This window comes from Cystoisospora suis, assembly GCF_002600585.1.
Source record: "Cystoisospora suis strain Wien I chromosome Unknown contig_2147, whole genome shotgun sequence".
Lineage (NCBI taxonomy): Eukaryota > Apicomplexa > Conoidasida > Eucoccidiorida > Sarcocystidae > Cystoisospora > Cystoisospora suis.
This window is the reverse complement of record NW_027154946.1, coordinates 21,616-36,647: the sequence shown is the minus strand read 5'-3', so window position 1 is coordinate 36,647 and position 15,032 is coordinate 21,616. Positions and strand designations below refer to the sequence as shown.

General features: G+C 49.6%; 1 protein-coding gene across 1 annotated transcript; it reads right to left on the bottom strand.

Annotated features, from left to right (window-relative positions):
- Nucleotides 1-668: 668 nt before the first annotated feature.
- On the bottom strand, nt 669-11,400 carry CSUI_004558 (uncharacterized protein). The gene is made up of 12 exons (XM_068064746.1): nt 10,635-11,400; nt 9,856-9,933; nt 9,074-9,190; nt 7,993-8,382; nt 6,905-7,061; nt 6,189-6,302; nt 5,444-5,823; nt 4,916-4,954; nt 4,691-4,755; nt 3,787-3,890; nt 1,647-3,519; nt 669-815 (listed from the first exon to the last, which is right to left on the bottom strand). The coding sequence occupies exons 1-7, from the start codon at nt 10,944-10,946 to the stop codon at nt 5,510-5,512; spliced, it is 1,482 nt and encodes a 493-aa protein (XP_067923276.1). The 5' UTR covers nt 10,947-11,400; the 3' UTR covers nt 669-815; nt 1,647-3,519; nt 3,787-3,890; nt 4,691-4,755; nt 4,916-4,954; nt 5,444-5,509.
- Between the last annotated feature and the right edge of the window lie 3,632 nt (nt 11,401-15,032).

Genomic DNA, 15,032 nt, shown 5'->3' with positions numbered 1-15,032 from the left:
GCATGGAAGGGAACCCGCAAACAGTGTTACTAGTCACCTGAACGTGCCTGACTGCGTTATCCCTAGACCGAGCTCCATAGTGCCTCTTTCTGTCCTTATCTCTCCCAGTAAAATGGGCTAGACCAATGCTTTTGAATCTCCGTTCTATGGTTTCTATACTGTTTCTTTATAAGAAAATCCGTTGGGACACGTCGATGAACCGACCACGGTGACGATTGACAGTTCGGACAGACTACGACGGAACTATGTAAGCGCACTACACTGGTACTGAGAGAAAGACAGAGCCTCTTGGAGGACCGCGGCCAAGCAGAGAAGTACACGTCGACTGGAGCACCGAAGCGGTTGTTGACGCGTACCTCATCTTCAGCTTTATGAGACAGCCACCACACAGATGGATTGTGGCCCAGTCTCTCTCACTTGCCAGACCCGCGGTGCGCCGCCAGCCTATCCAGATTGACAACCAAGAGAAGCACCCCTCTGCCCAAAGGGAAGGAAGAGATTCGGAGCAAATCAACCGCCCACCCAAAGAGACAGCAGCCAGATTCTGAGTTTTCTTCTCAGTTTTCAGGGCGCCACTGTCGCGCCTGGAAATGGGGGCGGGAGAAGGGCCTACATATCTTGGTTTCATTTCTGTGTAACTCACTGGCCGCACTCTAGCTCCTCAAATTGGCAGCGATATGTCGCGCTCCCCGGCGAGCTTGGCGCGGATGTAGTGGTACAAAAAGTCTGTCAGAATCAGGATGTTCAGTGCTTCTGTCAGCAAGTGAATGCCACGCCCAGATGGTTGTGAAGTATGAAACCACGTAAAGCTTAGCCTGCAAGCACATTCCCCAAGAACACTCAGTTGAACAGTCTTGCGCCGCCTGTAGTCTTTGTCGTTTCCATACTCTATGTCCTGAATACTCGCATCACTCTTGCAAACCAACTTCGCTCGATGACAACCCATTGCTGTCCCCCAGCTATCATCCGTCGGATGCACCGTTCGCTCCCGTCAGCACAACTGTGAATGCGTTTTCTTAAGGACGGCCAAACTGTCGCTCCTAACTCGCCACGACATCCACTGGACCTGTTACGTAATCTCTCCTACGTAAATCGTTTCGGACGGATGTATACGTTTTCTTTGCAACGGTCTCGAATCAGAAAAACACAGCAGTAGAGATCGTCATTTCGCCCCCCCCCCCTCGTGAGTGCGACTGCATATTCCTGGCTAAACACGGGCCAAGACACGGCGGGAAGCACAGGTTTCTGTCGATTTTGCCTTATGGACTTTCCTGTCTGAAACACCGCGACACGGGAATGTCATGTCGATTGCCATGGTTTCTCCAGTTGCACCTGAAGCTATCGGCAACAGATATCGCGCCAGCAAATATGACGCTACCTACGTCTAGGCCCCTCACTCGAGCCACCGTGTGGGTGAGAGATAATAGACCGCACCTCTAGTATCTGGGGATATTCTTGAGCCCAGGGGTGTCTTGGGAGCACACAGCGCATTCCCATGAGGTGCGCCTCAAGCAAACTCCATCGTACTTCAAGCTAGGCATGATGAAGAAACTCTTGAGACGTCCCCGGGCCTCCCCCGCTTCTCTAAGGATGGGTGAGAGTGACTCCAAAGACAAGACTATCTATCCATCTATCTATCGACTTACCAGTACATGAAAGCGCAGATGCGCGCGAAGAAAAGCAAGGCGACGAAGGTCCCAAGAAGATTCGTAACTTTCCTGGGCCTTTTGTTATAGAACATGAAGAGCTGGGGGACAAGGGCAAGGGCAAGCACGCTGTCATTGAAGCACTCCCAGAATGACAATCCTGCTGATGCTATCATGCGGAAGTTCCCGCTCACCGCGACCTTGGTGAGAGGTACAGCGTACTTGGATCTTCGAAGAAGGAACATGGGACAGGAGATGACAAAGGCGACGAGATAAAGAAAGAGAAAGTGGTATTTCTCTATACAGGGTTTGATGCAAAAGAGACGGCAAAACTTCTTTCCAAAGTTGTCGCGTTGACTTTCGTAAGTTGAGCTGAAGTATTTGTAAATATAGAGAAAGACCATGAGAGACACCAACGCGGAAGAGCAATCCACAACGAAGAACTCTAAGTGAAGGGGGCGACGGTGATACCCAAGCAAGCAAACAATCAATAGAACGTTGCTGATCTCAACCCACACTAGGGCGAAGAGAGACTGGAAAGAGAGGCCGTATGCATTGCGCTCGCGGTGCACTTTCATCATGAGCGCCACATAGGCCAAGAACCACAATACGGCTGTGCAGTAGTTCAGAAAATCATGGAGAAATGACAGATGATAAAGGACAGGAAGGTCTTCCGCAGGATATCCCCCTGATCCAGGATACCCCGGTGGATCCACGGAAGAGGACGGAACGCTCCCTTCGGCGTCTACGCTTGCCATGGGGCCGGCAGTCTTTCGAATAAAATCGAAGAGCCGGGAAAATCCGACCTGTCCTGTACCCCGAGTGCCTCAGGGTCGACAGGAACACTTGGCCACTGGGGTGCTCGTCTTTCGCCGAGAAAAGCGGCTCGCACACGCAGACCAGAATGGCCCCAGGAAAGTCCTTTAGCCGAACGGTGCCCGGGAGAAGCACAAAAAAAGCATCCAGATAGAGGAATTGTAGATGAACAAGAATCTGGTTCGGTCAGGCAGAGGCGCCTACGGGAACCCTGGGGTCGACAGACGCGAAGATGATGACTACAAAAATTGCCAAGATCCGCACAGCGGAAAGGTACTTCTCTTACAGTCCGGTGTAAGAGTTCGCCCTCTGTAAAGGACTCCTGGGAGCCCACGGGTTGCCACCCACTACTGTCACAGTGACAAAGGAGAGGTTGCTATCGTGACCTCTTTCGAAGCAGCGAGGAGTGCTGGAGTGGCCCCTGTCACAATCATTCTTCGCGCCAGAGTTGATCCGCCGCTGACACAGCACACAGGCTCGCCTGTGCAGGCACCACTAACACATAACTCTCCTGAGCGGACATGAAAAAAGAAGAAAAAGACCAGGGCTCTTTCCTCAGCTAACGTCAGCCTGCGGCAGAAATAGTCGGAGCCTAACCTGATCAGCCGCCGACGGGGGAAGCCGCCTTTGATTTCGCCGCAGATCGGCGATAGTTTGCGTGGTCGAATTTACAAAAGGTTGCAGAGACTATTTCTCCTTGTGCATCACCAATGATAAAGTCAGAGAGCGAGGTGACTCTAAAAATTGTGGGGGTCTCTGAAGGTTACCGCAAAATGGGGAGGAACAGCTGGCACACCGCAACAGAATGCAGTCTTCCCAGGAGTGCCTCATACATAGAAGAAGGTGGCGAGCTTGGATAGCTCCTAAAGCAGCGCCATGGCCAGCCTATGGTGAGGCGGGGGATGCACAAAAACGACTGGAGGCGCCGAGAGCCGCCGCGGAACTCACTGCATGTAATTCCGACGTTGCCTCGGGCTAGCGGGAGGGGAAGCGAGAAATATGCCTTCCGTTGAAAAAGAACCCTCGTTCCTCATGTTTTTAGGATGCGTGCATCAATCTGTGGACAATGGTACAAAGTGACCCCAGAGTTCAAAACGAAGGTCCGGTCTTCGGCGAGCCAATGATTCCGCTTCTTTCCTCGTTCTCAAACGCGACCACCCAGTCGCAGCGAGAGAGCTGGCCCACCCGCGGGACAGGAAACGGCCGGGCAACATGCGCTTCCACTTCTGCTGCAGAGGGGACATCGGTTTCTGCCTACAGAATTTCGTGTTCTCAGACTGTTCAATAGTTCCCTGAGCTCTTTGGAGGGGTTGTACCATCTTACTGTGACGGAGTCTTAAGCCGCGTTCTTCCTCTCTCGCTTACAAAACGGAACTCACTGCACAGTTCCGACGGTTCTCGTTACCAAGGGGTTGAGCCGTTTCCCCGCTGTAGACATTCAAAAGGCGAACCAGCCGTGCTTCTGGATGTCGAAAGAGGTGCTCAGTTTCCCCACCTCACTCTTGAAAGGACCAGCTGAACTCAACTGCTTAAAAGAACGCAACCTGATCCGTACGCGTGCGCATCGTGTACTATACACTCGTGTCGGCTGCATATTGCCAGCTACACGGTAGAACCCGGACGAGCCCACGGCGTGCCTCTAACGTCATTCGTGAAGAGGTCGCCACCGTTGGGCGGCCCCTCTTGTTTCAACGGTCTGTGCAGTTTGTGTCTCGCATCGATAGCTTCCATACAACTATGCTGGACTTCGGAGCCGGACAGTTCTGCCACAGAAAAGTGTAGACGGACTTTCCCGCTTGCTCAAAGGAAACGCAGGACCTTTGGTCCGTTGGTTCTTCTGGTCGCTCGTGCAGAAGGGTGGGTGCCCACCTTTACAGCTATAATGTTGGTTTCAACTCCCCCTATCTCTGCTGGAGCGTTAGTGATGGTTTTGCTAGCTCTACATTCCCCGGGCAAGATGGGGAATGCGTTCTAAGGAAAAAGGATGTTTACTCGTGAATTAGCGTGTAAGAAAAACGTATCCATAGAGTTATTGCCTGCACACGAGCCCGGCCTGCTTCTCGACAACTCTCTTCGTCGGCTTCCCAAGCGGCTGCCTGATTTGAGAAGAGGAAACAAAATCTTTCCGGCTCATCTAAATTGACAAGAGATTCGAAAGTTGCGTCGAAGTATACTATTAGAAGAAAAACACTTGGCGATTCACAAACACTGACATAATCGAAGATCACCATTAGAGAAAGCTCGACTGCCAGGTTGAGTGGAAACGACTGTTGAAATCGGAGTTCTTCGCTATCTGCACACACCAGCAGGACACATAGCCAGTCGTGAAAACGGCAGCGGCGCCTTGCCATTCCGTGTGCACATTAGACGCATACAGATCCACTTGCTACTGTCTGGTGAGCCTTGGCCCATCCCCCGGTGCCTGGACAAGCCCTGCGCTGAATCAGGCTCACCAGCTTTTGATAGTCTTCGCGTGAAACCTGCCGACCGGTCTGCAAGGGAAAGTTAACAGAGAATAGAAAACAACTTAGAGCCGATGCTCCATGGAATCGAAGTACAGCTAGAAATACACAAAACTGTCCCGATGCACTTCGTAACAACACTCAACACCCAAAAGCAGCAGTACCGTAAAGCAGACAGACACACACCCTCTAAACAGAACCCGCAGTGTGTCACATCAACCGTCAGACAAGCTCACGGCCACGCCCATACCACGCCGGCCGGCAATCACTCTACCGGCACACCGAGACGCCTGTCTACTTGTCGTCGGTCGAATCACCATTTTCTTTCCGGGTCATGGGCGTCTGGTAGTGATTACTCAAGGTACAACTCTTTGACTGCAGCCGATCTGCTCCTGTTGTCCCTCCCTCCTTCCACACATAAACCTCCCTACGACATTGGACGGAGCGCAGTAATGATCAATTCAGACAGCAGAAACGGAGCATGGGACTCATGCAACGTCTTTTCCCATCAGAATGTACCTCCAGATCTCTCTCGCGGTCGAATCGTCGCCACGGCTGTCCCCCGTTAGGCTCGTCTTTCTGCAGTCATGAGAACATGGGGAAAAAACATCCTGAGAGCGAAGAGGAGCTTGCCCTCTCCTCTGCAATTCCAGGGTCTAATAAGGCCACTTCCTCATACGCAAGCGAGGCGATTCGTGCGGGTAACGGCAAACCCGCATAGTGCGAAGGACCTGTTTTGCTGAACAAGAGGAAGATTTCGCATTCCTCATGGAGATGAACAGATGTACGTACCCCGAGCTCTACGGAGCGCTGCTCTGCTGCCGACTTGCCCCATAGATCTTGAGACCACATCGCCTTCTTCCATGCCTTGTACATTTCCCTTCCGTCTTCGACTTCTCCTGAAGGACAGGACAAGTCACCACCAGCCAACAGAAAAATGAGTGTCATTGCATGCACACTCGACACTATCGGCAAACTCAGACGAGCGGACTAACAGGACACATCGGAAAGAACGCTTGCTGCCGGTCCCCTCCTCGGGGACATTCTGTTACACCCGTCCTTTCTCTTTCAAGAAGCCCTGGTTATCAATTCATCCGCACTGAAGTCCAAGGAAAGCCACTTCAACCAGAAACGGCCATCATCAGTCATGTATATCAACACATTTCAGCTCTCGAATGCAAAGATTCTTTAGCATCGTCAAACTCGAGACACAGTAACCCCCTCCTTCCTCTCCTTGCGTAATCGGGAATAGAGTTACACTTACCTGCCTCAGCCATCTCCCGAAGACTCTTGGCCCGATGCTGACGGTTCCACTCCTCCATTGCTGCTCGCATTTGCTCCGCTTCAGCCTCTTCTCGTTTCTTTTGTTGAAGTATCTCTAAAGCGAAAGAGAAATCCGCATGTCTCATCTCTCCAGACAAATCTCTCCAGTGTAACTACCCCCGAAATGCCATCTGGAGGCACTGGGGAGAAGGCTCCCTACGTTCGTCCAGCCTCCTTGCTACTGTTCGGTTTGAGACAGGTAGTAAGCACGGTACACGCTGTAAACGTACAATCCACGATGTCTATACCCAACACGACATGCAGCTATGTCAACACCTGAGGTAATGATAACGTTCGGAGAAGGAGAGACAGCTCTACATAAGACTTCTGTTCCTTCATGCTTTCCACGTCATCACACAAAGATAAGGAGATCCCTCGACTTCTACATGAATGATCTGCTACAAGATATGTACACCTATCGCACGCTATGTCTACGTGGCAATGCCAACCTTCAAGAAAACCTTCTAACAGTATCTCTAAACCATTAGACAAGACATGCGTCCGCCGCTTCATCTGTCTGACGAACTATAAAGAAACCTGTCAAGTAAATTGCCGGCCTCCTTCCCCCGCACACACACACGTACACCTTCCATACGATTCTTCTTTAGTGAAAAGCCTGCGGCGTAGCCGTGAGGGTGACGCGCAGGAAGCACTTACTCTCAGCTTTCGAGTTGGTTGAGAAAGTTTTCTTCAAATACGCTGGGGCTTCGAGCATCCATTCCTCTCTTCCTTGCTTGCCCCTCCTCCCATCGAGATTGTCCATGCCAGCGTCGTCCTCCTTCTCTTTCTCTTCTTTCTTCTCCCCTTTACCTTCCTGAGAAGAACAAGCCGACAATCCCTCGACACCCCACTCACACTCGTCTTAGGCTCCATCCAAGAAGGCCAATCAGCAACACGTGCCCTAAGACTTTTCATCTTTCTCAGAGAAGAGAATATCGCTGGGGGTGCACATGAATCTGGTTGTCAAACGCCTCCTATGGTCCCACATATATTCAAGCATATACATACATATACCTCCCTATACATACATATACCTCCCTATACACACATACACACAGAGCCATACCTACATATACATATATACATCCATACATACATATACACGTGGGGCATGACTTCATTCTGCATCTACGAATACAGACGAAAGTTGTTCCTGTGAAAGGAAAGATGAGCTTAGCAGCCGCATGATTTGAGAAAAAGAACAGACGCTTCTCGCTCACTCAGTTACACGTTCTGCCTCCACCCGATAAGGTGTCTCCACGAAACAACTCCACAGAACGTCTCCCATAATGAGTCTATTCAGAGAAGACGAGGAGAGAAAGGTCTGCCTATTCTCTTTTCTGTAAAGCGCTGACAACCGCCGAGAAGAAAACCGAAGCCTCCTCGTTGACATTTGCATGTTATCGAAAGCGCTCGAAGAGTTGAAAAGACGCGGAAGAGAAATCTGATCATTCATCGTACCTCAGTCACCACGTGATTCATAAGGACTAAATCACACTGCCACTGTGTGAGAGAGAGAGATCGCCACTGAGAAGACACTTGAAAGAAGAATGTATAGAAGATACACATACGTACTGTCCCATTATAACAGCCAAGGTCCTCCTATATAAGCCGCCTTTAAATGTAAGAGAGCTGGAAAGAATCGCTCAAAGAAAGGCCTACCGTATTCTTCTGACAAGCACAAGTATATACAAAAAATAAAGACATCATCATATATCTCTATCTGATGTAGATCTCATCATCACCTCCTTTTCTTCTTCTTCTTTCTCTTCTTCTCGTCGGAGAAGTGGTAGTCGTCCTTCTGAAGGTAGCATAGGACCTATGGCTCCAGGTTTACGCCCCTTCAGCCTTGTTGACTCTGTTCTCCATCCACTCACAATCGCTTCTGCTTCTTCGGGTGTCATTCCTTCCTCGCTCAGCTGGATATCCTTTTCTTCCTTTCTCTGAGGGTGATGGCCCTTTTGTTCATCCTGGAGGTCATCGACATCTTTCTCAGAGACAGCTGAAGAGGTAGGAGCGGGAAGAGAGCTCTTGATTTCCGTACACAGAGAGGCGATGATCTTCTTTAAAGAGAAACCTTTCCTCATGTGTTTCGCCTTAGCGAACCCTGTGCTTGAACCTTCTTCTTCATTCACCTGGAAAGAAAAGAATATGAAGAAGGGAAAGACCAAAGACGAGCTCACTATAGAAGGATAGTGCTTGAAGCACACCTCGGCTCTATGATAGAGGAGAGTGAGAACATGTGGTGCTTATGCCGACTACTGCCATGTAGAGGAGAGACCCACAGGTGTGGTGGTTAGTAGGAGTCTTCCCCTATAGGGAGGAGAGCGCGAGAAAGATTCGACTATAGAGTAGTCATGAAGATCATGAGAAAGAAGGAATAAAAGACAGGAGAAAAGATATGAGGACTTCGTCGTAAGGAACATATGAACAGGAAGAGGAATAAGAATATGCATCTATGTGGATAGTAAGCTCTCTCTCAATACACTTATCAGACGATCGACTCGAGAAAGAGCTCCTAAAGCAGAAGACGTACCCTTACATCTCAAAGCAGAGAAATGAAGATGATACCCTACAAAAAAAGAGACAAACTTCTTCTTGTCGTGTTATAGCTGGTTTGCATGCATGCATGCATGCACTCCCTCAGGATTCTGGACCTATTGCACAGATCCAGGAGGACCCTCTAGCTGTGAATGACATCTCCATGAAAAGGTATCCCCCCCTTCTCCCCCCAATCTGAAGAACAAGACACACGACAGACTATTTGATGAGAGTTGTTTGATACAAATATCTGCAATCTCTTCCTTCGTCTCTTTATCATCTTACCTCCTCTAGATGAAGAGCTCTAAACAGATGTCTCAGCTTCTTCCTCAACGTCGCATCCGGTAAGCCATCGAGGTAGACAACCTGCTTGTCATCGAGATTCTCAAAGACCGTAGCAAGCTGTGGACACATCACCCAGACTCCATCCTTGTCTCCACCTCATGAACAGAAAGTAGAAGACTTTAGTTTCTACGTTAACTCAGATACATTGCTCTGGTATGATTTGGCGCATGCATGCACTACATGTACGCATAGAACAAGAGAGGGAGAGAGATGAAACAGATAGGATCACCATGCACCTTCCTAGTTGTGGAAGAAAGACAAGACTGATTCCTTCCTAGACGTCGACACCCCACACAACTGAGTATAAAAGAAAAGCAGCTCTTCGTATAGACTTCGTTGTGTGTGAGAGATAAAGGTGTGACTGAATGAATGAGATCTTGCACAGTAACAATATGAACAAGAAACTGTACGTCCTATTCTTACCCCCCCTGACAATTTCATACATGCAGTGTCACGAGCCTATGTATGGGTGGGGCTGCCATTCACCCTTTAGGCATCATATCGACCTATCGTTCTATCTCTCTCTTGAAAGACTTCATGTATGTTTCATCTCATCAGTGCTGACACCTATCCACCACATGCACACGTGTCTACGTAGTATACATGAAGAGAAGAGCAGCTAAATTCCGCTGACAAAAAAGGACAAGGAACGCATGGGGGAAAAAGTAAGAAAAAGAAGAAAGAAGAAAACAAGAAAAAGAATGAATGGTATACTCACTCACTTCAGTATCTAGCGAACGACTCTTAAGCAAGAGGCCTGTTAAAAGCCGCCTAACTTCGAACTCATCGTAGAGCGCGGGCTGAATGTGAAGAAAAGAACCGAGACGTATTTCATGATGACGCAAGAGCCTTAAACCCATATAAAAACATCACCCCCTCTTTAAGCAACTAGACTGTACTACAACAAAAGACCATGTGTGCTGAGTCCAGCACGTCGCTCACGGGTGTCTATGTGCGACGAAACCGATGAACAGATTGAGAATCTCTCAGACTAGAAATAAAGAAACGAACGGCTCTCATCAAGAGCAGAAGAACTCCTGGTATCTCCTGCATTGGTAAGGACGAAGGGCAGTGGGTAAGGACGAAGGGCAGTGAGTAATGAGAGAAGGAAGCGCACTGCCCGACAGGAAGAGAGAGCTTCATGGAGAAAGACTAAGGAAAGCGATACAGCTATAGGAGACAAGGGATAAACCCCGAATGGAACTCTCTTCAGCCCCGTTGCGCTCACAGAAAGAAAAAGCATAAGAGGGAAGGTGACTGCCGCGGCTACCCATATGCGAGAAAAGAACAACTTGAGGGACAGAAGGAGACGTTTTAGTCGGGATGGAAAAGAAAGATAGAATCAGGTAGTTCTTGAAAGGAGAACGGTTTGACTCGATCTTTCCCAAAGAAGAAAAAAAAAGGATGCAGTACGCCGACAGTTCGAAAGATGGCTTGTGCATCTACGAGTGGTAGATCGATGCATGAGGAGATAGCATAGTAGTAGTAGCAGGAGACTTACAGCCATGGGTACCCCCGTGCTTGAGTCACTTCCCCTTCTCTTTTTCATCTTCTTGTCTTTCTCTTTCTTGTTCTTTTTCTTCTTACTCTTTTTCTTCGTCTCCTTGGATTTTCTCTTCACTTTGTGCTTTTCCTTTTTCTTCTTCTTGTTCTTCTTCACCTCGCTATCACTGTCAGAATCAGAGCTGTCAGAGGCGGAGAAATCATCACGGCTGCTCTGCCGCTCCTCTTCGTCACTGCTAGAAGTCGAAGCAGCTGCAGAGCAAGCGTCGTCGTCACTAAGGCTGGGAGACCGTCCACGTTTTCGCCCCATTGTGCGGGAAGGCAGGGAAAGTCTGAGGGCTATTTTTGAGGGAACAAGACGAGTGAAAGATAGAGAATTGTTCCGAAGAGATACCAGGGGGTCGAATCAGGAGAGGAGGAGGAGGCAGATAAGAAGGAAACATACAACACGGTCTTGAAGGGGAAACTGCTGAACGGCTCACTCAAGACCCCAGGTAGGAATGGAGTTGCTTAGCCCACCGAGTGAAAATTGGAGTTGTAGACGTAAAAGTGAAGCGAGTAGAAAAACCTTCCATGGTTCGGTCGAATAAAGAAGGTCGTACAGGCTTGTGAGGAGTACTCCAAAATGGATGGTAGCAATCGAAAGAGAAGATCGGGAGTCATCCAGACTCGGAAATGGCCGGGAAGGAAACTTGGACGAACCGGCACTCTTCTGGTAGAAGGCTAGTGACGGCTACGGCTTACCAAACTGAGGAGGCCTTTATTTTGATTCTCTTTATCACAAGTTTCCCAAGAAAGCTCCCGTTGATCGTTTCGAACGCATGCTTTACAGGGGAGAAGCGCATGCTGTAAGAAATCGCTAGATTTTCCTCTGTTTTTTCTGTCAAGCCAAAGCAGGTGACTACTTCTGCGGTCACACATATATGCAGACCGCGGAGGAGGAAGGATAGGCAGCAGAAAGGTTGCTCGGTAATCGCTTCTTTAGACAATACGAAGCGACACAATCGCTTTTTGCTTGCACACGGGGAACTTCAGTACATTTCAGCCTGAGAGCAGCTGAACCTGATCTCCGCCATAGCGACGATGACTATTGCCATGAGTGACAGATACCAGATCTTAGAATCGCCCCATTCAGATTTAGTTCAAGCTGTTGATGAATGCCATGTCTTGCTGAAACTCTCCAGAACGTACCATGGGAAGAAGCCCTGGCGGCATAGGTGGTGATGGAGTCTATAAAAATCGTTACCGGCTCTAGACAGCTCGATGTCAGTCATGCTTCTGAGTTGTCCTAACAAGAGCAACAATGAAGACGCATGACTGAAGACGAGCTGTACGTGCTTGGTGGCTGTCCAACAAGCCGGACTGAAGGCTTTCGGAGACAGCGTGGGCAGTGGTCTTTGGCATGTTTCCGTACCTTTGCAGCATTCTTTGTTCGCTTGTCATCCGCAAACAGATTGCAGTGTCTCGGCGCCACCGACCTCCTTGTGTTCTATTACTCTGTTCTGAAGACTGGTCGACATCCACTTGACTGGGAAGAATCTTCCACGATCGACAGATCCATTTCTGGAAGTTGTTTACTCTTCTCTCTCGTTACGGCAGAAGGAACAAGCGTTTGCGCTCACTTGGCATTCTTGTTGATGTTCGCTAGTGCAGTGTAGTTCAGTCAGCCTCCTGCCCACACTTCTCATTCACTCTGTGCTCTAAGATAAACGCTCAGTATCTTGAACAGCGCGACTGCGTGAATCTTATGCTTACTCCGGTGTGACAGGGAAGCACTTCTTCCTCGAAGCTGTATGCGTAGTTGAGCGTCTTCTATGTCACTTGCAGTTGGCCAGCGTTTGCAAACTACTGATTGGGCGCTGTTCAGTGACCACTTGTGTCCAAGGCGTCCACTTGAACGTGATCCGACGTGAACCATCAACCGGGAAGAGCCAAACAGAAAAACTAGCCAACAGAGGGCAAACAACTCTTCAGCCGACTAAAGAAACATTTTCCTAGGCATCTCCACCGTCCAAACAACGATACTTCATCAGTCTCGCCTTGACCGGCCCAACGTAGAAGATTCTCTCCCAAATAAGACTGGGAGTAGTGCGGCTATAGGCCGCCTTAGGTGACGCTCGCACCCGCGCTCTATCAGAAGACCGCCTCGACATCTGAGAGTCTTTCAGGGTCAGGCAATAACCTAACAATCGCCGGGGCTCACAGGGGTTAGACCAGGGGCTTCTGAAGCATCGCAAGGACGACCCTCCGCTTGCCCTCCACAAAGAAAGCTTCCTGACGTATTACATGGAGAAGGAATTCATCCGACGACTTCCGTTGGCCAACTCTCGCGCGTCCGCAACCCGACCTCGATGACCGAGGCAGCTATCTATGTGAATCCACGGCGCAGCGGTTTCAGTAGGCACAAAGCGTCCTTTTCTCTTGCTTTGTCGTTGCATATCCTGTTCTGCTGATTGTCAGTTTCAGTCTCGTAGCGAAGTGACTTCGCGGGGCTGGATGGCGTGTCTCTGCATTCAGTCGACTGAAGCCGTGACGTTGACGATTCCCCGTTTTCCACCTTCGAACGATCAGGGACGCACACGACTCGCCGGACGGCGCCTGTTCCGGTGAGAAACCTCAACAAAATCGGAGTCTGCTGAGCCGAATCCCGGCAAGGGCTCCTCCACTACGGCCGGCAGCAGTGACGCAAGACCGCTCGGAGTTCTGAGGGCTGATGTCCCCCGACACAACATAGTCGAACAGTGTTCTGGTAGTCGTAGTAAGTGTCAGGCCAGCGGAGGAGTCGAAAGACTCACGGGGGCTGCACCCAGGAGTAGGGACTGGTGGAGGAAGAGCAAAGCAGAGAAGAATGCTTTTCGGAGGTGCCCTCCCCTTGATCTACTCCAACGCAACACAGTCGATCGCTGTCCTAGTTGTCATTTGAGTGAATGCTCTTACGGAGAGGCAGCCTCGCAAACAACAGCTGTTAGGGTTTTCTGGCTGCGACTGCCAGAACAGCGATCGCATATGCTGCATGACTCTCGGCGACTCCGAGAGTCACCGCTACTGGCCGTACCGGAGCAGCCTGACGAGAAAGTTGTGTCTTCGGAACTCTCGCTGCTCGGCTACGTAACGAGAATCAAGACGCTGCTAGACCAGGACAGTTCCTACACTCCAGAGCACCATGCTTGTCTCGTCAGACGCCTCAGCCGACCGTGCCAGACATCCCATGATGCACGGCTAGCTAGCCGGAGTAGCCGGCGTCCAGCACGTGCCCGGGTGGGTGTGTGTGTGTCTCAACCTCCTCATCAGCTACCTATGCTACCTCAGATACCTCCTCGTCCAGTGACTTTCTCCGACAATCTGCTTGCAGCCATCATAACCGGAAATGACTAGTGTAGCATTCCTGTGCTGGGACGGATCGGAACAAACCAAGCAAGCAAGATTTGCTTGCTATTACTGTTTCTGGGTAATCCGAGGTGCTCGCAGAGTAGCTCGTCCGTTTGGCTTTCCTACTTCCCCTCTTGTCAGTGCTGTGCCGTGATGTACGGCGGATTGGACATGCTCGAGCTGCCAAAGACAATCTGAGTTCGAAAGTGGTAAATGACTGATGATGACCGTAGCATAACGATCTGTGGTGACATGGGCTGCTCTATCACAGCGGCACCCGGGCGACTTGATGTTCACGGGTGGGGATGGGGTGCCACTGCTTCGTTCGACTGTTGGCTAGACAGTTATGCGGCTAGAGGGAAGTCTAAGAGATTGAATCTCTCCATCCATCCGGTGAAAGACAACCAACAAACGAACCGAAGAAAGGACAACAGACACGAAAAGCAGCCAGCGTCACTCCGAAGTTCTGTGGACGGATACCGTACTCCTTTCTATTGATTTCCTATATCATACCTTGATCTTTTTTAACTCGTAGAAAAAGTCAAAGTGCTATATAATGCATTTCAGACCATACTAGTTAACTTATACGTACGTGATTACAAAGCTTTTCATCTCTTCGCCTATCTCTGTCTACATGTGTATCTTCTATCTACCTTGTCTGTATCTTTCCAAGAAAACCTTCGCTTCTTGTTCCTTCTCTCTCCACTTCACGTCTCTGCGGTGAGGTCTTATCCACTTGTAGTCTCTCTCTTGGCGTAGACGATAAGCTACGGTCAAACTACGTTCATACTGCACTTTGGGAATGTGGAGGTACGATACAACAGCACTCCGGGTATTACCACATGACGTAAGTCAAACAGAAAGACTCGAGTTTTCTTGTTCACTCCTTCTGTCTGTTCTTTTTGCTTTCTACTTCTTCTTATCCTGAGTTTCGCTGCCCTTGCTCATCAAGGCCTCTCCATGAGTGGCTAGAACGGATTCTTAGGAATACAAGAGATATCACTTGCTCCAAGACAACTTGCTTACA